Raw genomic sequence first — 24938 nt, 5'->3', positions numbered from 1 at the left:
GAGAGCAATGTTAGGAGACTAGAAAAAGGTTTAGCCAGGGCTCGAGCGGCCATACGGAAAGCGGTCCGGACGCGGAGTTATAAGTCGAACAGGGTGGAGAGTTTTATCCCCAGAGGTTCCATTTACAGAAATCCTTATGCCTTTCATCAGTTGAGGATCTCTCACTCTTTTCCTCTCTCCATTTCTTATATGTGTGTTGTGAATCCATTGATATATAAAGGACGTCATTGACGATTAGTATCATATGAGGCTCACGTCTAGTTTGCTACCGGCCAGTTCGGTCCAGTTTTAGTTTTTTAAGACCACAAGTCTAGTTTGCGATCTTCATCAGCCAGTCGAGCACACAGTAGCGAGATCAATTATTCATCTAATAGACCCCGCAGAAAATAAAACTGACTTTTCGAATGGATGATTCGTGGCGCACGTACAAATGTGAGCCTTATGTACATTAAGTTACCAACTCTTCCGAAAGCTTAAGCTGTTAGGAGATGGGCCTAACAATATATATCAAGCTAACAATAAGATGCCATTTGGAGTGTATGTTAACTGGTGAACTATAGGAGGCATTTTGAAAAAATTCATCATGAGAAATAAACTGGAGAATGCAGAAATCAGAAATCACCTTCATATGATTTTTTTTTGGATTCTCATTAGAAATTTACACACTATCCTTCGGCAAAATCTACTGTTATCATATTATTAAAACCTTCGCTGATTCTGATTCTAATCTAAAAATCTGTTTCCTCCAATCCATAATTTAGAATATCAAAAAATAATTAGCTCCCAAACAACCCCTAAGTAAAAAGCGGACGTGGACGGGGAAAATCCGGTTACCATAAGGGAGACTTGTGAATGGAAAAGACTGGAAAGGAAAATGAATTTTCTCTTGGTTTTGGTAAATGAGTAAAGATTTTCTTCAAACTAAGAATTGTTTTTTAAGTTACTTATAAAAGTAATCTATACAATTGATGTAAGGAGCTTTACTTTTGCATTGTTCTCTCATGATTAATCCAAAATTAAAATGTAGAGGAGAAGTTTTTTTAAGAGGAAATTTATATGTTGTTAAAATAGGAGAAATTTTTGGGTGCAAATAACCAAATAAGGTATAGTCCAAGTGGTACCTGAGTGCACATCCGAGCTTTCTAAACGTGTTTTGGATGACCAGGATTTAGAGGTCGAGAAAGAGGAGAGAGAGTCGTCGGCTGAGTATAGTAGGAGAGAGAGCGCCCGGTTCTTGGCCGTTCAAAACACGTTTGGACGGCTCAGATGTGCGCTGGGTACCACCACATGGTACCCAAATTTCACCCAAAAACTTCTCGCAGAGAGGAGAGAAATCTGAAAAAATGAAAAAATCTGAAATACTTTGACCCTATCCCTTTTTTTCAGATGCCGTTAGCTTTCCCAATTCAAAATTACTTGGAAAAAGGTAGTAGTTCCAATTTCAACGGATGAAAGTTTTCTAGAACAGAATTATGCTTTGAATCTTGGATATTGACCAGGTAGATATAGCATATCTTGAAAAATTATATTAATCTTGGAATTTGAACGTTTTTCCTCAATCTTTTTTGCGATTGGAGTTTATCTGATTCTGATCACAATCTTTGTGACCCAATTTTCACTACATTTTTCGAATCGAATTCCTTTTCAATTCTACCTTTTGTATGGCATACAATTAATAAAATGAGGTTCAATCTAAACTCTACAATTTTTGTGGGTATTCCACCCCCTTTCCACACCCCACCCACCCCCCCGGCAGGATTTACCAGAATGTTAGTAGGTAGTCCACAAGGGTTTTCAAAAACCATTCATAATTTTGAATCTCAAACGCCCACTATGGGACTTGAACCCTGATCCTTCGAGGATCAGGAAATGCCAGCTGAGCTAGCCCCAGATGGTTCTTCTTGTAGGTACTTTATGTGGTTTAATTTTTGATGTATTATTTATTTTTTTTGTTTTGTTTTATTACATGAAGATTCGAGTAAAACAGAAAGTATTAGCTTCATATAACAGAAAGGAAATGATTGTCACAACTCTCAAGTTTAATAAAAATCTATTAAAACAGGGATGGGGTCTATTTCAAGACTAATATTTTTTAAAATTAGGATCTCACAATGCAATCAAAATCAAATTATTCTTGTCTTTCCTTTTTCCAATTTGTATAGGATTGCTCATACACTATATTTTTACTAAAAAAAGGAGCCACATCGAGATGGAGAAGCGATTTAGAGTGTGGACGTACAGAGAAGGAGAGCCACCGCTTTTCCACAACGGGCCTATGAACGACATCTACTCCATCGAGGGCCAATTCATCGACGAGCTGAGCCTGGGCGCGAACAGCTCGTTTCTTGCATCCCGCCCCAACGAGGCCCTAGCCTTCTTCCTTCCGGTCAGCATCACCAATATCATTCGGTTCGTTTACCGGCCTTACACGACTTACTCTAGGGTTCGGCTTCAAAACATTGTGAGGGAGTATATTGGAATTGTGTCCAGCAAGTATCCCCACTGGAACAGAAGCAATGGAGCTGACCATTTCCTTATTTCCTGCCATGACTGGGTATGCATTGCTATTTATAATCTATACACATAACTAGGGCTGCAAATGAGCCGAGCTGAGCTTTGTCGAGCTTGAGCTTGGCTCGTTTACTAGACGAGCCAAAAACTTAAGTTCGAGCTCGGCTAGAGCCTTAACGAGCCGAGCTTAGTTATTTACTAAACAAGTCTTTTTAACGAGCTGAGCTTTTTTCGAACGAGCTGAGCTTCACTCAGCTCATTTACTAAACGAGCCCGAAACTAGAGCTCAAGCTCAATTCATTTAGTAAATGAGCGGAGTATTAATGAGATGAGCCAAGCTCGCGAGCTGCTCGGTTCATTTGCAGCTCTATTGATATACCTTAGAAACATGCTATAGAATTTTTTGAATTATTGGATTAGTATTATGGTGATTATACTATACTCGCTGCGTCGACACACAATTTTTTTCACTTTCAACTATTATGCAACATTTTTTAGCTAAAAAAAAGAAGAAGAAGAAGCAATTTGCTCGTAGTTTTTTGACTTTTTTCACGCCAATTTAAAGATCTTGATTAGTTCTCTAAATTGGTGTGAAAAAATTTAAGAAACTATGCATGAAAATTGTTTATTTTTATTTAAAAGAACTACACGAATTCCAAAAACGATGAAAATTATGGGATGGGCGAGTGATAGGATACTGACAATCATCATTTTTTTTATCAGCAATTTTTTTTTTATAAATCTTTCAAAAAGATTACAAAGATTTAACGGCTCATGGGTACACCGGCAAACGCCACCCGAGAACCAAACCTGACAATCATCGTATGATTAATATATGAAATAAATTCAAGTAAGGTGGTATATATGTTGATCTTTATTTCGTGGAGGGTAAATAAATAATTAAAGAGGAGAAAGTCTACAATACACACCCTTTAAAAAGGTGTACCATATGCACCTATTTTATGGTTCATTCATAACATTTTAGTGTGTTTCGTAACTTTTGTTTTAGAATTCATAACCTTTCAACAGTACGATTCGTAACATTTTCATTATGATTCATAACATTTTGGTGTATCTCGTAACCTTTATACGATTCATAACTTTTTAGCAATACAATTCGTAACTTTTTAGCAATACGATTCGTAACTTTTCTTTACAATTCATAACATTTTAAGGGGTGCATATGATACACATCCAAATAAAGGGTGTGTATTGTAGTTTTTCCCATTAAAGAGATGAAACAAACTTATTCAGTTCATTGAAAAGTGAGGAAAAAATGTCGAAAGGATTAAAAAAAAATACGTTCTTACTATATAGCCAACAGTTGGAAATTGAATTCAGGATAATGATTTTTTTTTTGCCATGTATTTATTTTTTTCTCATAAAACTTCAAAATTTCAGGCTCCGGATGTCACAGCTGCTAACCCTAATCTATACACAAACTTCATCCGAGTCCTTTGCAACGCCAACGCCTCAGAAGGATTCCTACCAATTCGCGACGTTTCATTGCCAGAAATCAAAATCCCATATGGAAAACTAGGCCCACCTCATCTCGGCCAACCCCTGGACCACCGTTCGATCCTCGCTTTCTTCGCCGGAGGTGAGCACGGTTACGTAAGAAGACAACTATTCAAATATTGGGAAGGACAAAAAGATTGTGACATTCAAGTCCACATGTACCTTCCCAAAACCCTAAACTACTTTGAACTAATGGGTCAAACCAAGTTTTGCTTGTGCCCTAGTGGGTATGAAGTGGCTAGCCCTAGGGTTGTTGAGTCTATATACGCAGGGTGTATTCCGGTGATCGTTTCGGATTCTTATGTGCTTCCATTTAGCGATGTTCTTGATTGGAGCAAGTTTTCGGTTCATGTTCCAGTGTCAAAAATACCGGAAATAAAGAACATATTGCAGGGGATTTCGATGGAAAAGTACTTGGTGATGCAGAAGAGAGTTATGGAGGTGCAAAGACATTTTATCGTGAATCGACCGGCTAAACCTTTTGATCTAATGCATATGGTTCTTCATTCCATCTGGCTTAGGAGGCTTAATGTAAGGTTGCCATTGTAATATTTGGTTGATTGAATTAGTGTACATTTTGGTAAATATGATGTTTATGATACTTGAATTTTTTTCAGAAATTGTTCATATCTCTCTTCTTGTACTTTATCGGCAAAGTAGTAATTACGTTATCATATTAATCAATATTTTCTGCGATCTCCTTTTAAATAGAAATATAGCTAGCTAACTCATGATTCGACTGTTCTTATGACATGATTGAACAAAGATAAATTTTGATCAATTTCAACTTTTGAAACCCCTCTCAAGTGTTTCTTCTCTTTGTTGATTTGCTTTTGCACACTTTAATCAGTTGTCTCATTCTTTGACAATCCCTTCTCATATTTAATTAATCCATTTGCTCATGCAACTAATGTGCTCATTAATTACTAGTTTGATGACTTTTAAACCTGTGAGCAAGATTCTTCCAATATAAAAACCCTTAAGTAGCTAGTTATGTCTTGTTTCCTTCTTAATTAAACAACTTAAAAAGAGCAAAATAAACTGTCCAATATGAATATACAAGCCATTTCCTATGGGAAAATTATGGGCCCTTTGAGTTTATATATATGCCTAATAGGCTTGACTTTTTATTAACTGATGGGCTTATTTTTTTTCATATATGTTATAACACCTCGTAAAATTTAAGGGCCTCTAATTTCAAAATAAAAATAAAAATCAGGGCCCGAGGCGCAAGCCTTTCTCGCCTTCTCTCAGATACAAGCCTAGACCCATATGGTGGTAAAATAGAACACACAATACTGGCCGGGCCATGTGGTATGTTGTGATTGGTGAGGAGCATTAATGAATAACCTCTCAGAACGAAGGGTTATTTAAACAAGATTTACTGTGAAAGGATATTAAAAGGGGTGATTAATAGGGATAACACCAAAATCACGGCTTTTTTGGAATTGTGATCATGTGCTTGGATTCCAAAACAAAAAACCCAACATATATCTCAGTTAGAACTATGTAGATTTTAAAGGTCAAGAAGTCAAACAACATGTCATATGCTTTTCCATGAACATAGAAAGCATTTCATATTGTCTCATTTATTTTATCTTTTTTGATAATCGAAAAGGGTGGGAGGGGGCAACTAGCGTAGCAACTCTTCTTGGGCGTGACCATAGGGGCTCCCTACCCGCCAATGGAATATCCGGTTCGAGCCATAGCTACCGTCCTGAAGGACGGACCGTCACCACGGCACCACTTTAGTGCACAACTAGTGAAAAGTCCCCCCTTTGGTCCGCAGACGGATTTCGAACAACTGCTGAGACTCAAACCTCCGTCTGCATTAAGAGGAGTAGTGGCCCTCACCAACTGGGCTACCACCTCGGTGGTTATTGTCTCATTTATTATATAAACTTTTATTTACTTGCCTTTTAAACCTTGATATATATTTCTTTTGCCATCGATATACTTATTACTTTCATCATCATTCCTAAGTTTCAAAGCCATGGCCAACTTCAATTGCACCCCAACATTGTTCCTACTATACCCTTCTCTTTTTCTGATACTCATCTTTTCTTCCTTAATTAACAATCACTACCACTTTTTCCCCTCCTCTCCTCCAAAACAGATCGTTAAACGAAACCCAATTGTCAATAGAAGCAATGTAAGTATATTTTCGGGAATTTTTTTTTTTTAGTTTGTATGAAGTTTTGAACTAGTGCGTTCCGATTATAGACAACTTTTTGTTTTTTTTTTGGTTTAACAGATTCAGAAGAAGGATCGTTTTGAGAGGGTAGAAGAAGGTTTGGCCAGGGCACGGGCGGCCATCCTTAAAGCGATCCGGACTCGGAGTTATTCTTCGTACAAGAATGAGGATTTCATCCCTCGAGGATCCATTTACAAAAACCCTTATGCTTTTCATCAGTTAAGATCTATCAAAATTCGATAACTAAAGCGCGCATTTGAATGTGTATGATATGCAAGCCTGACAAACGGGTCTGGCTACTAAAGCATGAGCTTTTTAGGCCCCCACATTCACAAGGCCCTCCAGTTCTCCAAAAGTGACCACAATAATGTTACTCTTGTTGAGCAACTCTGTTCTAAAGCCCTTTTTTTTTTTAAAAGTACCTTCAGTGTTTTCATATTAGGACTTTTTTAGACTAGTAGTTACAGTAACCAGAATTTTTGTTTTTTATCGACAATTTTCTTTTAATAAAACTCGGTAAATGATACATTGAGCGTCCAATAAAATACCAAAAGGGCAAAAACCCATACACCCAAGAGACAAAGCCCGTAAAACACCTAATCGGCCAAACCCAGTCACCTAATGGGTCAAGGCCCAAGTCTAGAAACCCTTGAACGAAACACTAACATAGCACCATTGCAACTCCTTGCAGCTGCCGCCCCTGATTGCAGACGCCTATAGCGTCTCTAACCGGACCACGCTGCCGTGGCCCCTGAACGCCGCGGCTGCAAACTCAATTGCAAGAAATTTTCTGCAAAAGATTTCACTACCAACTTTTTAAACTTAAAATCGGCCTCGATCGATTGTTATTTCAATGTTACTAATTTTTACACAAACATTAGGTATTTTTTCTACTAAATGCACCAATTTAATTGCTAACTATCCTCCTTTATGATCAGGAGCTACATAGAGATGGAAAAAAGATTGAAGGTATGGACGTACAAAGAGGGAGAGCCTCCGTTGTTTCACATCGGACCAATGCAGGACATCTACTCCATTGAAGGGCAATTCATCGACGAAATAGAGAGAGCGAAGAGCCCATTTCGGGCGCGAAGTCCCGATGAAGCTCTAGTCTTTTTTCTCCCGGTCAGCGTAACTAGAATCGTGAAATATCTGTACAAACCGCAATCGGATTTCGCTCGGGAACGTTTGCAGAATGTTGTTATCGATTATGTGGCTGGAGTGTCGAAGAAGTATGAGTACTGGAATAGAAGCAGAGGGGCTGATCATTTCTTTGTTTCTTGCCATGATTGGGTATGCATATTCTTCTTTCTTTCTTTCGTTGCTTTATTTTTTTTTAATCGGCGAAAGTCTAGTATTGTTAAAATAGTTAGATTAGTACTTTGAAAGAGTCTTTTCTTGTCCTGACACCTAAGACCATCCACAGTGGTATAATTAAAAATGGATAACCAAAAGTTGACAAATCAGCTTTTGATTATTCACTCAAGAGGTTGCTAAGCTTAACAATGTTGAGATTCACAATGGTTTCTTCTAATCCATAACCAAAATAAAGGGTCCACTACAATTTCACACAATCTCTCTCTTCCCCTCTGTTTTCCGTTATCACTTCCCTCCATTACATTTTTTTTTTGGGGCAAAGATATATCAAACATGTGTTATCTATCAAAACAACACCAAAACTTTTTTTTTCTTCCTATTCATGTAGCCTATATCACAAATCCACCACTCTTTTAATCTTTTAAAAAAATCAGATGTGTTCTTGAATTTGGAAAAGAATGCAAGATTCTTCCTTTTTTTTTTTTGCAAAGTTCTTCATTTACTCAACCTTAGGTGAAGGAACCAAAAAAGAATAACTACTTTTTAGTCGAAAAAATCATTTTTTTGTTGCTAAAAAGTGATTATTTCTCAAAATAATTGGGTAAAAGTAAAAAAAAAATATTTTTCCGATTCTTTTTGTCAAAACGAATCAATAACCCATAAAAATTTGATGCAAAACTAACAAATGCGAAAAAAATTCAAATAAAGACAAATTTCAGATTTAAGTTAAGTTTAAGTTAAGTTCATAAGAATGCAGCCTAAAATAGAAATGGAAAAGAAGAGTGAAATACCTTAATCCAACAACGATGGGTTAAATTGTAGATGATCGAAAAATATGAGTTTCACTTTTGGAGGAAAAGAAAGAGAAACGTTTGTGGTTGAAGTGAAGAAGATATAAAACAGGTGAAGAAGAGAAGAAGAAAATACTAATTGAAATACGTGTATATATAATTTTGGAACCAGTTAACTTATGTGGTGTGAGGTTCACAAATTTTGATTATTGAAAAAGGTTGCTAGTTTTGGTTATCCAAAGCCCAAAATTTGATTATTTTTAAGGATGTTGTTAAATTTGATTATACCATTATGAGCCATTTCTTGCACCAATATTGTTAACTTTAACAACAATTGGCTTTTGATTATACCACTGTGGATGGCCTAAGTCTAAGTGCACTCGAGCCATTAGGCTAAATGCCACTTGGCATATCATTCTTCTTCTAGGCTCATCATATGTTTCGACGGGGGAAACTTTGTCCATGGCGGAACTAGATCTTCTTCTTCTTCTTTCTTTCTTTCTTTATTGACAAAAGTCTAACAATATTACTAAAATAGTTAGGTCAATAGTTTTTATTGGAAAATTTGAAAAGCAGTATTTGAATAACTTAGAATTTAAAATATGTTCTCAAAAGCACCCCAAACCAAATTTATTTTAGAATCTGATTTTAGGCTATTTTTAATCTCCTAGGAATTTTCAGAATCCAAAATTTCCATTGGTCAAAAAGTTTTCTAATCAATCCACATTGGAGATAATTAAATTCAAGGTCATAATAGAATCTACAATTTAATGGTTTGGAAAATAATTTCTTTTTTTTTTCTTCAAATGCCTAGTATTTTTTTAATTTTGTGTGGTTCTTTAAAAAATAAAAACATTTTGTTTTCCAATTCTTATCATTTCGATTCACTTGCCCCTCTTCTATGTATTATGCCAGGGACCAGATATATCAACTTCCAACCCCAAGCTATTCAAAAGTTTCATAAGAGTCCTTTGCAATGCCAACACTTCCGAAGGTTTCAAACCATCAAGAGACGTCTCCTTGCCGGAAATCAAGATGCCATACAAAGAACTCGGACCGCCCCACCTCGGCCAACCACCCAACAACCGTTCAATCCTCGCCTTTTTTGCAGGCGGTGAACACGGCCATGTACGGAAAACCCTACTCAAAATTTGGAAAAACAAAGACAATGACATTCAAGTTCATGAGTACCTCCCCAAAACCCTAGATTACTTTGCACTAATGGGTAAGGCCAAGTTTTGCTTGTGTCCAAGTGGATACGAAGTGGCAAGCCCTAGAGTGGTTGAATCTATATATGCAGAGTGCGTTCCGGTGATCATATCTGACGGTTATGTGCTCCCGTTTAGCGATGTTCTTGATTGGAGAGAGTTTTCGATTCATGTTCCCGTGTCGAAGATACCTGAAATCAAGACGATTTTGCTAGGGATTTCCATGGATAAGTATTTGAAAATGCAAGCGAGAGTCAAGCAAGTCCAACGACATTTTTTGGTAAATCAACCAGCACAACCGTTCGATTTGTTGCATATGGTGCTTCATTCAGTGTGGCTCCGGAGGCTTAACATAAGATTACCTACCATAGTATTCGATTAGGAGATACAATTGATTGGATTATATATAGCGGAATATTTCGTGAGCCATTCGCAGCTTGTGAGTGAGTTTGCGTATACACGATTTCTAGAAATTTGTGTTAACATGCACCTATAATTAGAAAGGGTACCATTGTATACGTAAATAGGGATGGATTCAGAAATGTCGTTTAGTGGGGGCACCTTGTTAATCATAGTGGCAAACATTTATTTGTTTAGTTAATCACAATAAGATCGCACACAATTAAGGTATGCATTACAAACTACAAAAATATATAACACATACTTTCACTTAAATTATGTAAATATAAGCGCACAAGATCTTAGATGAATTTTGAGGGTATGTTTTACATGAACATCGACAAGTTTTAGAATGATTGATATAGTTTTATTAATGGTATTATTTTAAAATATTGCTCTTAGACGGTTAAAAATAAGTACAATTAAAAAAGAATCGATCCAAATAGACCAAATAGTTTGGAAATCAACAAGTATAAATGCGCCATATGACGAAATTGAAACATAAAACTAGTTTTACATGTATATTTTACAGATATATGCAAGTATTTATGTGGAGTAGCACACTTAATTTCATAATTATACAAAATATATAAAAATATGATATAATAAAATTATTTTAGTTTCGAACGGGAGGACGTGCCCCCTTTCCCTCCGTCTAATAACGTAAATAAACATGATTAGTCCAAGTTCAAGAGATTTTTGAACCAATGCAATAATAAATTGAGTCAAGTTTTTTCATGTTCAAATGTCGATCCATAGAAATCAATAAGTTCTTGAGTTACAATGGGAAGACCCAAAAAAGTTGCATCATTCGATATGGACTTCAGTTATAATGGAGAAAAACTACAGAGGACAAGGGGGGAAAAAAGTCGATTAACCTCACCCATTTTAATTTTTACGGTAAAAATCTGATCAGGAATAAAGTGAAGGATAGATTGAAATTCAAATTATCCATAATCTCTTTCAGGAAGAAACGGAGTTTTTTTTTTCTCGGCAAACGAAACTTTTTATTAACTCGAAGAGGGTACATTGAGAAAACAAGAACATGAAAAAAGAAAGACAAAACCGTCCATCAAAAAGTTGGACATTACACCACCAGAGTCACTACTAAATCCTTAGCTTTTGAATTCTATCCAAATAACCCTTAGACTCCTCCACCGTATATATTTTAATCTCAAACTTGGATTTCATCCACATAGCCACTCTATACTTCACAAGCTCACCCACCTCCCCAATACTTGTTGTAGCGTTGTTAAAAACATAGTCATTTCTTACTAACCACAAGGACCAAAGAGTTGCATAAAAGGTAGCTTCCCACAAATGTTTCTCCGAATTTCTAAACCTACTATCAAACCACCATAGTGCCAAATCTGCCAAGGAAGGAGGCATACCCACATTACATGCCACCAGTCCAGAATGAGAGACCACAAGTCCCACGAGAACTGACAGTATAAAACAGATGTTAGGAAGTTTTTAGGTGCACCGAACACAACGGGCAAAGCTGCTGGTGATCCTTTAATTTTGAATCAAATTCCTGCTAAAGAGCTCTAATCTAGTAGCTACTCTACTCTGAATTGCCATCCATGAAAAGATTTCCACCTTAGGGAGGCTAAAGGATGTTCTTCCAAACTGATCCCAAAACCTAATTCATAGCATGACTTTGCTGCTCCCATTGGTAGCATATTGATTTTACTGTGAAACATTTGTCCGAAGCCCATTTCCATTGTAAATTATCACTCTTGGATTGATCCAACATCACAGACTACAATCTTTGCTTTAACTCCTCCTCAATTGGTTTCTCCCAATCGCGCAACACCCTTCTAAATTGTAGATTCCACCTCTCACTCCCAAAACCATTCTTCACATAACTAATCACCTCCTCTTTTTTAGTAGAAAAAGTAGATATAGTCCAGGGAAAGACTCTTTGAGAGTATTGTCTCAAAACCACAAATGGTTCCAGAATGAAGTTTCCTGCCCAGAGTTAACCTGAATTCTAAACCCATCCGCGATTATCGAACTAATACATGAGGAGGAGTTCCCTACTAAGCAAATATCCCTCCATATATTAGTAACACGTCTTCACGATGGCAAATGAGGTAGCCATGCTGCCTGTTTTAGATTGTACTTTGCTCTGATAACCTTGACCCAATAAGCATAGTAATCAAGGGGGTTTACTTCTTAAAATTGATTTTGAAAGAGCATATGATGTGTCAATTGGGGATTTCTACTTGATTTACTTGCAAAATGGGTTTTGGGGATATGGTGTAGTTGGATTAAGGAATGTTGCTCATCAGTTACCATATCAGTTTTGATCAACTGCTGTACGTCTAAAGAGTTTAGGATTTAGAAAGGCCTCAGACAAGGGGATCCTTTATCCCCCTTTCTTTTCAATATAGTTGTGAAAGCTCTTAACATTTTGTTGGAAAGAGCAAAGGAGTTAGTTTTATAACGTATTATAAAACTAAGGAAATATTAAAAGAACTGAACAGAAAGTAAATACAATAAAGAACACAATATATGTTAAATGTAGTTCTTCCAGAACTATCAGAAACACAATTGATCGACAGGATCAATCGGATACTACTTCTGATTCTTATTTTTCATTACAATTTCTCTTCTGTCTTCATAGGGATGAAATATCAAACATATAATTAATACGCTACTGTTACAACTGCGTTTCTTATTCGAAAACTTAATTCGCAAATAATTTATGGCTTAAATCATTGTGAACCTTTTGTCCTCCATCAATTTCACAACATTAACTTCTTTTTTTTGTGTTGTTTTGTAGAAGAGTTTCTATGACATGTCCAACATTGGATAAGAATTTTAGAATATTGATAACGTCAATTTTTTTTTTTTTTTTTGTGATTATCAAATTTTACAATGGTAAAAGAATTAAGTACACCTTAGGTAGGGTACAAGTCTCTTGCGCATTGAAATTTCGTCATTAACTCAACAGTTTTGCCATCAACATTTTCCATGTTTTACTCCTAGAATTCCAAAATCAAAGTAGTTTTCATATCCACATGTAGCCCTTTCTTGAGCTTCAACCAACCAAACAAAAAAGCTTATCTACTTTTTGGGTCCCTACAAATATCTCTCGGTTTCAATTTTGTCCTCCTAAAATTTTTGATTTTGATTTTACCCTTGTAGTTTCTAGTTGATTTCAATGTTACCCTTTCATTAGAAACTTGGATGGAAAATGCCTAAGTGGCAAACGGTTTGGTGGTGTGGCATCCTCTTAAATTTACTCAAAGCTAAATTACTCAAAGCGATTTGTGTTGTCCCTCTTAAAAACTTTTTTAGGTTTCCCAATAGTTTGAAAATGAGTATTTGACAGTAAGTTTTTGATGAGTCACCTTGGTCTATTAAAACCCTAGGCATGGGAGCAAAAAGCTTGTATAGTTGAATGTCGCAAATTTGCAGCTTTGTACCAATATAAGTTTGAGAAAGTTACGTATAAGTTTTATTTAAAAAAAAAAAACCAAACTCAAATAAAAAAAAACCCCAAACTCAGATTTAAAAAAAGAAAAAAGAAAAGCAGCATGAAATAAATTTTTAACATCAAAATTGAGAGTAGGGCCAATACAAGCCACAAACTTAACACATGCAGGATAGAAATTAGCTTAACTTAGATATCATTCTTCATTACTACATCAGGGACGGAAGCAAGATTTTATCCTAGCAATGGCGAAATGTATACTAAAAAAATAAAAAGATGCATTACAACATTAATAGTCATTGACTTTAGAAAAAATTAAAATAACATAAAAAACGATAGTAAATAATGTTTGTCATTTGCACATGGAGTACGAAAAAAGACTAACTTTAATTTTTTAGGTTAAGTAGTTTTACAATTAAAGTGTGGAGTTCTTTTTTCTTTAATTACACCTCATCCTTAATATTATTTCATTTTTGGGTCTCCTTTCTTGAAAAAAAGAGAGAGAAGATTTAGGACTCTAGTATATGATAAAAAAATAAAATAAAAAGGGAAAATGACGGCTAAGGATGTGTTTTGATAATTAATACATGTCAAGGACATTTTCAGCATTAACAAATGTTCTTAGCTTATTCTTGACGGGTATTAATTATCAAAACACGTCCTAGGTCATCATTTTCCCAAATAAAAATCTAGTAGTGGCGAGACTATATAAGTTGGGGATCATTTTTTTTTTACATATAATAAATGTATTTTCTAAAGTTAGACTCCCCCTAATTCCATCCTTGAGTCTACGTAGTTTGGACCTCTGACAAACATAATTGGGGAATTTTGGGAAATCAGCACCATAAAAAGCAGAATAAGAGCTCAGGTCATAAAAATTTTTGCTAAAGTGGCATTGTGGCAATGATTTATTATCTAGAAACTCAATAAGAAGAACCAATTCAGTAGCATATGGAAATGCAAAAGAAATCGCAATATTGATCACAGCATATATACTCCACAATTAAATAAAAGCAGCACGAAGAAAACAAATTATGACACAAACATAGAGAGAAAATCGAAGATAGGAACAAACCTTGTCAAAATTAAATACCAAATCTAGCTCGCAAACATTGCTGAAGATGTGATCCAATATCTCCACACAAATCGCTTTGAGTAATTTAAGAGGGTGCCACATCACCGAACCGTTTGCCACTTAGGCATTTTTCATTCAAGTTTCTAACGGAAGGGTAACATTGAGATTAGCTAGAAACTACAAAGGTAAAATTCCAAAAATTTTAGGAGGACGAACTTGAAACCGAAATATGTTTGTAGAGACCAAAAACGTAGATAAGCCAACAAAAAATCATGTACTTTGCTTTGATAAATTCATGAACACTACATCACCTAGTCAAAGTTTCAAGTTCAATCTCCTAAGCCAAACAGAGTGCAAAACCATATGAAACGCATCAAATCTCTGAGCCGGTTGGTTCAACACAAAATGCCTCCTCACAGCCCTTAAACCCTCCTTCAACCTCAAGTACTTCTCCTCTCCCACACCCATCAAAATCTCCTTCAATCTCCCAATATCCGAAACCTCGACCGCAACGGAAAACTCCTCCCACCTCAACACATCACTAAACGGCAGCACGTAGTTTTCGGACAGTATCACCGGGATGCATTCAGCGTAAATGGCCTCAACTGTTCTAGGGGTAGCCACTTCATACCCGCTGGGACACAAACAAAACTTGGACTCGAGCATAAGCGTGTAGTAGTCCAGGTTTTCGGGTAGGTATTCGTAGACGCGTATATCGGTGTCGAGGTCTTTCCAGTGGCGGAGGACGGAGGAACGGATGGGGCCGCGGGCCCCACCGGCGAAGAAGGCAAGGTGGGGCCGGGGAGCGGCGGGATGCGGCGGCGGGGAGAGGAGTTTGGGGTCGATGTCGCCGCTGTAGAGGTGGATTTCGGGGAGGGTGACGTCTTTCTGTGGGTTGAAGCCTTCGGAGGAGTTGGCATTGCATAGGACTCGGATGGATGTGTTGTAGAGTTGGGCATGGCCTCTCGAGGCATGTGGGCCCTGCAATTGTTGGCAATTACGACAGGGTTGGTGAGATGAGATATGGAGACACTTGACATAGAAAGATTAAATTTACTAATTCCGATACGCAAAACTATAATGTTACGCTAGTGGAGTGAGGTGGTGCCTTCCTTATATTCTGATGTACATGGATAAGATTCGATTTCCGTAAACACTATTCTCCTCCTCGAGTCCCCTACGATAGAGTAGATTAGAATTAACGGATGTCAAATATATGGGATATATGAGATTATACAAATATATGGGATATCTGAGATTATAATGTTACGAAAAAACTAGGTGTATATGGGATTATTTTTTGATGTGATTGTAACCTTTTAAAGTCGAATCTACACAATGCACTAATTTTAGGCATGAATACTGTGGGGCTCAAGATCTTTGGTTAGGCACCTGTCGAGCATTTGGTTCAGTAAGGTTCAATTGCCTGCACTTCCACTTGACCTGCACAAGGAAATGTGACTAAAAGACCACACCGGAGGGACTTCAGAATGATCCTCCAACGTGTGGATGAGAAAGTGTAGAGCAAGTACGTCCTTACTTGCTCTCCAAACTCGGTCATGTGCCAGGCACATGTCGGCTGACGTAGCAGATAAGGCAAGTAACTACCTCGTGTGTGAGCTGTCACCCCCATATGGGCTCATGATTACTCTGTTGCATAACTGCCTGTATGACATCTTACTCATCACTGATCTAGATGAGGCGGTTACATGCACATGAATGAGCTGGCATGCCAAACGTGGCCGAGTCCATCATTCGAACACTAGACCGGCGCACGAAGGCTCTAGGTTTGTACTGGATATACCAACAGCCCTCAGCTGTCGGACCAATCGTCTCTGGTGCTGAACAATGACACCGAGCTAGCCTAAAAGCTCATTCATTGTTTGACAGTTCCAGGAAGGTCCTGTGGGTTTGGCTCGGCCATCTGCCCCGCGCGGTGATCTTGTCCGAGCCGTTATATTCGGCTCACTACAAATACTTTCAAAGCACGTACGACACTTTGCACGGACAACTGTAATAAGGTTGAGGTGAAGTCTGGAGTTCGACTCGGATATGATGTCTCCTTAGTTGTAACACAAAACCTAATAGCTTACTTATGTTATATATGTCTGGCAAAAAATTGAATATTCTTGTATAAAAAATTGTCTCAAATTATGTAGTCATATCATTCTGTTTATTTATTCAAAGTATAAGAGCTGATACATATGTATGTCTTATTGTTTTTTTTTGCTCGGTAAACGAAACATTTTTATATTACTCGAAGAGGGTACATCGAGGGAAGGCTCAAAACTCACAAGAGCTTTTATACACCAAAAGATACACTAATACATACACACGCATCCAACAGATAGTTGAATGGCACACCAAAAAATTACGAACCTTACAATCTCAGTTTTCGGATACCATCTAAAAAAACCTTGAACTCCTCTACGGTGTAGACCTTGATATCAAATTTTGCCTTCATCCACATCGCAACCCAAGTTTTAACTACCTCTCCCACTTCCCAGGCTTGTTTTGTTGAGTTGTTGAAAATGTAGTCATTCCTTACCAACCATATGGACCATAACGTTGCATAGAAACAAGCCTCCCAAATGTGTTTCTCTAACCTAGTAAATCCATTTGCAAACCACCAGCTAGCTAGAACTGGTACCGAAACTGGACAAACCCATTTGATGCTCCACCAATCTAGGATTATTGACCAAACACTCCAGGAAAAATGGCAATGAAGAAATAAGTGCTGATGAGTTTCAAGGTGCAAAGAACAAAGAGGACACACAGCTAAGTGAAACTCATCTATCACATTTCTACGAAGAAGTTCTGACCTGGTAACTGCTTTTTCTTTGACGGCCAACCAAGCAAAAATTTCCACCTTTGATGTCTTATTGTTGATATAAACCTTGTAACGTCAAACAAAAAGAAGTAAATAAAATGAATAATTCCGCTCCACTTCTCTTCCCCTCCCCTCCCTCCCCCTTGGGTTTCTATCCTAAATGGGGCGGCGGTGTTGGAAAGCGGAAGCTACTATGAACACACACACACCATCAAACACAGAGAGGACACAAATTTTACGTGGTTCTCTAATTTGGGTACATCCACGGGCAACGGATTTTACTATGAAATTAGGGAGGAGGATACACAAATTAATCACTCAACTCAACCTCACACTCTCACTTTTGTCAAAAAAAAAAAAAAAAACCCTCACACTCTCACAGCTCTCTTTTCTCTCTATTTCCCACTAGTGGTGGGGGAGTTCCCCTGAAGGGGCTCCCTCCCTTTTCTCTCTCACTTTCCACATCTTTACGCTACAACTTGTACACATAATAAGCTCTAAATCAGACAAAAGGCAAATCCCCGAAAATCACCCATGCGCCTACCAATTTGGACTTTCAAGACCAAATCTTATCCAATCAATCTTTGACAAAATCTCTTAGTCTGATCCAAATCCTTGAACATGTTTCTCATGTGTAAATCAAGCTTACCATATTTCAACAGGCCGGAGAGGGGCATTCTTTTCCTCTATTTTCGAGCTTTTTCTCCATCGGTTTGATCAAAGATTTATCTCTTCCTTTCACCGTCCTCCACCCTCAACCTACCCCTACGCCTCCAGCCGCCTAGACCTTCTCGTCTTCTCCACCGCTACACGTCTTGTGCCATCTCCATCACGTAGTCGTAGGCGTTCCGTACTAATTAAGGTGTGTCTCGGGTTTGTGGATTAGCTTGCAAATGTGGTTGCCGGAGTCCTTGTGCACGCTTAATTAGTTCGCCGGGTATAGGAGTGCTTTATTGGTTGGGTGTTGTTTGTGAAGTTTTATTTTTGTTGCTTTTCGATTTGTTTTTCTATATTTTTCTATTTTTCTCTCTAGTTTCTTGCTTTGAGTCTTTCTCTTGGCTAGGATTCCCCCAGTTAGGTGGTTTCGTTGGGCTTTCATTCAGATTTTAGGATCTGGTTGTCAGAAGCTGGCTGATAATCAAGAAATCACCGTGTTAGTTTTTGACTTTCTGGAGTTAATTATAAGCTTGCGAATCTACACCTCGTTATTGTCTATGTTTGGAATAATTAACCCTATTTGGTTGTATATTTATCTCGCGTATCAATAAAATCGATCTCTTATCATTTTGACAAAAATAAAATAAAAACATAAGGAAGGTTGGAGGAATAATAGGGGAGTGCTATGGGAGAGGTAGGCCGGTGATGTGGATTTTTCTTGATTTTTTCTCATTTTATTGGAAATATGTTCGATCAAACTGATGTTTAAACATATTTTTCTCAGCTATTTTTTTCTAACCAAGTGTTTAGGTCAGCTCACCGGTACCTCGACTAATTCCAGGAACAATAACCCATGCTACCCGCTATCCACTAGCAGGGGCCCCATTTAAAGCAAGAGCAAATGTCCCGGGTCTTATGGACCGGCTCCAAAGGAGTTAATGTCCCACCATCCACTTACAAGTTGAAGGGTTTGAAACATATTTTTGTGGGCTTGAGATGAAACCAAATTAAAAGGCGGGACTTGTGAGTTCGGAGGGATACAGAAGATTAGGTTATGGTGTGTGAGAAATATTTTGGTGTCAGGAGGGTATACCGTATATCCCACATGGTACACGCTCGGCACATCCAGACTGTCCAATACATTTATGAACGGCTCGGATGGAAACCCTCTCTCTCTTCTAACTCCGACACTTTCTTTTTCATTTTTCTCTCTCCAAAACCGAGCCGTCCAAAAATGCAATAGACGGCTCGGATGCGCCGAACGAGCGCAATGTGATACCCACCTGGCACTAAAAATTTCTCCATGGTGTGGGGAGCTTAACCCAATGCACAGGGTTAAAAAAACAAATCACAAATGCCACATTCTAAACCACATGCGGTCTGGATCTAGACAAGCCAATGTAATTCTATCTCAGACGGTTACTTCGCGAATCAAACAAGGCCTACTAGAATACTGAAAATTCAGAGAGATCGAGAAGAGATAATAAAGACTTACCCAATCATGACAAGAGAGCATGAAGTGGTCAGCCCCATGGGTCCGATTCCAAAAAGGGTATTTGGTGGATACCACTCTCACATAATCCCCCACAAACTCTTGGAGCGATCTGCGGTCGTAAGACAGAGGCTTGTACAGGTACTTGACCATCCAGGTGACACTGAAGGGCAGGAAGTAAACGTGCGCACGGTGCGCATCCCATGTCCGGAACCCACTCTTCTTCTTCTTCCCAGCTTGCTCCATCTCCTGTATGAATCTCCCTTCCGATGTGTATTTGTTCTTGCAGGGCCCGTCGTGGACCATGGGTGGGTCCCCTTCTTCGTACACGTATACCTTGAATATTTTCTCCATCTCCATATAACTCCTGTATGTCATTTTGTTGAATGTCAAAACGGTAAATTAGGCATTTCACGTTTTAAAATTAAGTTAGTTTGGATGACCAGAATTTTTAACAGTAATAGGAATGTAAGGCTCCTTCCGCAACACGGAAAAAAAACTTTAATTTTTTAAGAAGGCAATTTCAAGCTCAGAAATTATGGACTTATTGAAATATAAAAATATGCAATATGGATCTTATTTGAAAGATCTCATCGAAATATTTTATACGATGCAAAAAAAAATTAAAAATTTATTTTTTATTTACATTATTTTTGAGTTTGAAAATGTGAAATAAGCTGCTTATTTTTTAAAAAGGTTTCTGAAACGGGGCCTAATTATACTGGGAATTTTATGACTGGGAATAAAAATATGATTATTAGGATGAAATTCTACCTGAAGTAATTTCATTTAGTGTTTGGATTAATTCAGTACTCTTATGCATGAATCAATTATTTTGAAAATTTATCAAAATCGATATTTCTTTTCTCTTTTTTTTATTGATTGAGCCAGGAATCTAAGATTTCTATGGGGTAAGGGAGGGGTCAGGTTCTCACTCAATCTGGTAATATGATTTCTGGTCGTACGTGTCATCAAGAATCACAATCCTATTTCTATCAGAGGCGACTCCATGTTGTGGATTCGATGGTCAACTGAACACCCGAACAAACTTTTTTTTTTGTTTAGAATACATGTAAAAATTGTAACGCCCCGCTATTTTCTAAAAATAAACTCCAAAATATATTGTATTTCAAACACTTCTAGGCCCCTATTTTCTCTATAAATAAATTATATCACCAAAATAAACTTAAGCCGCCTTCTAAATAATTTTCTAGATACTTCAAAATTATCAACTCTTTCAAGACCTCTCCAAATTAATTCTTATGTGCTCCAATTCAATTTTTACTAATTCGGCTCCACACCTGAAAAAAAAATTATTCGGAAAGTATACGATACAACAGAATAATAAAGCTCATAAGTGGAATCAATAAACGATAATCGACCACCAAGTTGAAGCAAAAATCACAAGGGACCTCATACCATGTCCTCCTCAGTACATGACCAGTGACACTCCCCCAATACCTTCTTCACTGAGTCATCCTCGACCCATCCTGGATATTGGATAGGTTATTGGTGCATGAGTTCATTCGATCCCTGTACTAAACAGTTCTATAGTACTCATCTAACAACATCATATTCGATACCAATTATTCCACTTTCCAATAATATCCATAAGATTGAACAAATATCGCGAGATAATCAAAAGGAGTACAAAGATGAGAAAGAAGAAAGGATTCCGGAAGTGGGAAGCATATCGTATACTCCCCGGATTACCTCAAATATCCTCGGCCGTTACATCTACGAATCAATGCCTTAAAACATTTTTCCATCTTCCGACTAAATACACCACTAGCCCACTAATCCAAAACATCATTAGCTATTCATAAAATAAACTCTCAAGCTTTCTCTCTCTCTCTCTCTCTCTCTAAGCTAACAATTGGTATGAGAAGTGAATAGAAGTGAGGTGAGGTGTGGTGTGGTGTGGTGTGTGGAGTGGAGTGGAGTGGAGGAGCCTATTTATACTAATGGGAGGAGAATCTAGATCATATCTAGAAAATCTTAACCATAGCTTATATAATCTAATCATATCTTATATAATCTAATCATATCCAACAAAATCTATATAATATCTAATAAAATCCAATCAAATCTTATCCTAATCATATCTAATAAAATTCAATCAAATCTTATCCTAATAAAATCCAAATCCAATCTAATCTTATCCTAGATTTTTAGGATTATGAAGTAGGGCTAGGGTTTCCTAGAAAGTCTAGGTTTAGATTTATCAATTAACAAAATCAATTATATTAACAAAAATACTTCAATAAAATATTTAATTTTATTCAGCAAAATTTGGCCCGAGATTCAGCTCATTACAAAAATTATGAGCTAGCCTTTCTTTGAACATCCAATGTAAATATCAATGAACACCCAATTCTAAAAGTCTCGAACTTCTAACCCAAAACTAATTGAACACTCAATTACATAACCAATTACAGCTCATTAATCTAGGTAATTCATATTTGAACACTTAACATATTACATCAAATAAAGCTCATAATCATAAAAAAAATTGTAAAAAGAAAATGAAAAGAAGAATATATTGGTGTAAGTATTATGTTATGCGTTATGTCTCCATCTTTATTGTCGATGGTCTAAATGTGTTAATTTCGCATTCGTGGTAATAACCTTTTTTGTCTAGTTAGCTTATAAAATTATGGACAAAGCTTTAAAAAAATTCAACTACAATGCAAACCCCGTTTATTTGAATAATATTCCTTCGAATTTAAAAATACGATAGAAAATCTCATCATGTCATCCTAAAGAACATATTTTCGAGAAGTTCAACTCCAACGTGCTCGCTAAAATTTCTTTCACAAGAGTTTTAGTAGATTAATATGTTGTTTAAACATTGGCAAAAAATATAAAAACTCATTTAGGACAACTGTAAATTAAATACTAAAATTTTACACCTTTCATTCTCGAAACACTGTCTACTACAAAATACAACTTTTGAAGAAATAAATTTTTTATTAAAAAAATAGTATATATTTTTAAGTTTTTAAGAATAAAAATATTTTTTGACCATATACTATTTATACAACTATATGAGATTTTGTACATATATTATTAGTTAATATATCAGGTAGTAGAGTTAAGATAATTTCTGAACACCTTATCACAAATTTCTAGAGCCGCCACTAATTCATGTCTTTCCCAAACATAAAAATCCTGAGAGTGTGACATCACATTTCTATTTATGTTCCTTCCAAATATTGGAATCATAAAAATGTGATGTCACATTCTCATTCCTCTATAAGATTCCTGTCATTCAAACTGAGCCTTAAGAATATTGCATCCAATCCTCTACAAATATATAATCTTCAAGAATCCTAATCAACAGAGGATTAAAAAAAGAGAGAGAGAGAGACTCAAAAACACTTAAGTGGGTCAAACATAGCTAGACAAGTGCATGAATTACTTTTTTGGACTTGATTGTTTAAACATCAATAAGATCTATGTATAAATCGCTCCCTAAGTTACAGAAATTCAATCGACTTATTTCTTACTCCAAGATTTTCTATCTGTCTAGCTCTGTGAAGTTTTCGGACTCAAAATGATGCTCGTTAAGTCAGCACAACATCCCTTTGTAATCGCGTACAAAAGAACATAATGAAATTGTAAAAATCAAGATAAATCCATTGAAAGAAAAAACTCAATGCAAAGTTATTTAACTAAGGAATGCTTTTCAAATTTCATAATGTTATCCGAAATAGTTACCGATATATGTTGGAGCCGGGACCCCATAAAATATATTTTTTAAATTTATAAATATTATTTTGTATTTTTGTAAAATCCGAAATAGACCCCACAAAAATGTAATGAATAAATATAGTGCATGTAATATCTCTCGTAAACCCTCCCCGTAATTAATTATTTGACTCTTTTGAGATTCCGTTTCTTTGTAGATCCGTAGCATCGGGACGGTCAGGGTGGCAGTAATTTTTTAATTTTGTTTGGACCGTTTAAAAATTCTCATTGCGATCATAGGTTCGACCTAATTTTAATTTGGGAGTTTTTTTGTACTTACTTATTTTTATACCTGATTTGTTTTGCATGTTCATGATTTGTCCTGACCAAAGAAACAAAAAAAAGAAAAAGAAAATACAAACAGAACAGAACTTTAAAACGTGCAGAAAAGGGAAAAGAACAGACAAAATTATTTAAATTTTTGGAAAATGATTTTGGCCACTCCAATTTTTTGTGACAGCACTCCAAAATTTAATTTTTATTGTGCATCGCTATGCATAATTTTTACACTAAAAGACGAGTTTTAAAATTATTTTTTTGCTTTTATTGTACTTTTTAAAACATTCTCTCAGAATTTACTGCTACTTTTTAAGTTCTCTCCCGTAGAAACAAATCAATAACCATAAAATTGGACGTAAACCTACAAAAGCATAAAGAAATCAATAAGGACGAAATAATAGTACTCCATAACTACATTATGCCATATTCTTAACTAGCTGCTCTTTTCTGGAAATTTTAAATTTCGGGTTAAGGAAACCTTACTGATAAAATGCGCCAGGGTTACGGTAGATGCGGCCAGTGAGTACGTCGCGGTCGTGGACGTCTAACGACAGGTTTCGACTAGAAGCCGCCATCCGAATGGAAGCTCTTGCTCGCGCTAGCCCTAGCTCCAGCCCTCTGTATTCTTCTCTCTGCACAATTCAAATTAGTAATTGATTACCAAATAGTGGAGTATATTGTAGTGGCCTTAGGAGCTGTGTATAGCGGGCAAGAAATCGTAAACAAAGAACTACGTAGCAGGAACTGAGAGAAACGGGTGTGAATTTCGTGAAGCATTGGTGTAGCAAGGTGCAGCGGTACCCGAGGAGGTCTGTAAAACTGCTACGTAGCGGCCGATACACTACGTTTCGGCCGGTTTTTAAATCCATATTCTGTACTTGGCTTCTACAAATTCAACTAGTTCTCCGCATCAGAGAGAGACAGAGAGAGTATAGACGTAAGAATTATACAAAGGAGCTTCGATTGATCGAGAGAGATGATCGGTGAATGGGTTCTTACAATTACGTTTAAGTTTCTCAAACGAGGGTTGAGGGAAGAACTGGTAGTAGTAGTAGCAGCAGCAGCAGCAACAGCAGAGGATGATCGATCAGAGAGAAGTACAGCTTGAGCTCGTGATTCATTAACCTTGGTTCGTAACTCCATAATCGCCACTCTGGATTCCGAATTACTGGAACAATCTCCGAAGCACGTGATCAAAGAACTGGATTTGTTGCCTGAGACGATCGAAATTAGGAAGATTGAGATCACAAACACAGAATCAATCAGAGAAGAAGCAGAGACAGATCCATAGCTCGTCTTCATCTTCTCTCTCTCTCTCTCTCTCTCTCTCTCTCTCTCTCTAAAGGATTGTTGTATGGAATGTTGGATTGGCACGAATTTGGAACTCTTCACTGTCTCTGTATCTGTATGTGGGAATTTATGGCCGTGGGTGTGAGCGCCATTAAATGAGGTTGAATTACGATTTTGACCCTGTG

General features: G+C 36.9%; 3 protein-coding genes across 3 annotated transcripts; 2 read left to right on the top strand and 1 right to left on the bottom strand.

Annotated features, from left to right (window-relative positions):
- Positions 1–4587, top strand: LOC131317737 (probable glycosyltransferase At5g11130). The gene is made up of 3 exons (XM_058347320.1): positions 1–149; positions 2197–2554; positions 3913–4587. The coding sequence occupies exons 2-3, from the start codon at positions 2210–2212 to the stop codon at positions 4576–4578; spliced, it is 1011 nt and encodes a 336-aa protein (XP_058203303.1). The 5' UTR covers positions 1–149; positions 2197–2209; the 3' UTR covers positions 4579–4587.
- Positions 4588–5994: 1407 nt separating this feature from the next.
- LOC131317530 (probable glycosyltransferase At5g11130) lies at positions 5995–9921 on the top strand. Its single transcript, XM_058347076.1, has 4 exons — positions 5995–6181; positions 6284–6441; positions 7162–7516; positions 9247–9921. The coding sequence occupies exons 1-4, from the start codon at positions 6023–6025 to the stop codon at positions 9919–9921; spliced, it is 1347 nt and encodes a 448-aa protein (XP_058203059.1). The 5' UTR covers positions 5995–6022.
- A 4521-nt stretch (positions 9922–14442) lies between these two features.
- On the bottom strand, positions 14443–24816 carry LOC131317734 (probable glycosyltransferase At5g25310). Its single transcript, XM_058347312.1, has 4 exons — positions 24463–24816; positions 23947–24095; positions 19438–19801; positions 14443–15436 (listed from the first exon to the last, which is right to left on the bottom strand). Exons 1-4 carry the CDS (start codon positions 24763–24765, stop codon positions 14771–14773), a joined length of 1482 nt encoding a protein of 493 aa, XP_058203295.1. The 5' UTR covers positions 24766–24816; the 3' UTR covers positions 14443–14770.
- Between the last annotated feature and the right edge of the window lie 122 nt (positions 24817–24938).

This window comes from Rhododendron vialii, chromosome 2a (assembly GCF_030253575.1).
Source record: "Rhododendron vialii isolate Sample 1 chromosome 2a, ASM3025357v1".
NCBI classification, from domain to species: Eukaryota; Viridiplantae; Streptophyta; class Magnoliopsida; order Ericales; family Ericaceae; genus Rhododendron; species Rhododendron vialii.
Note: the sequence above shows the minus strand (reverse complement) of the source record. Positions and strands in the feature narration are given on the sequence as shown.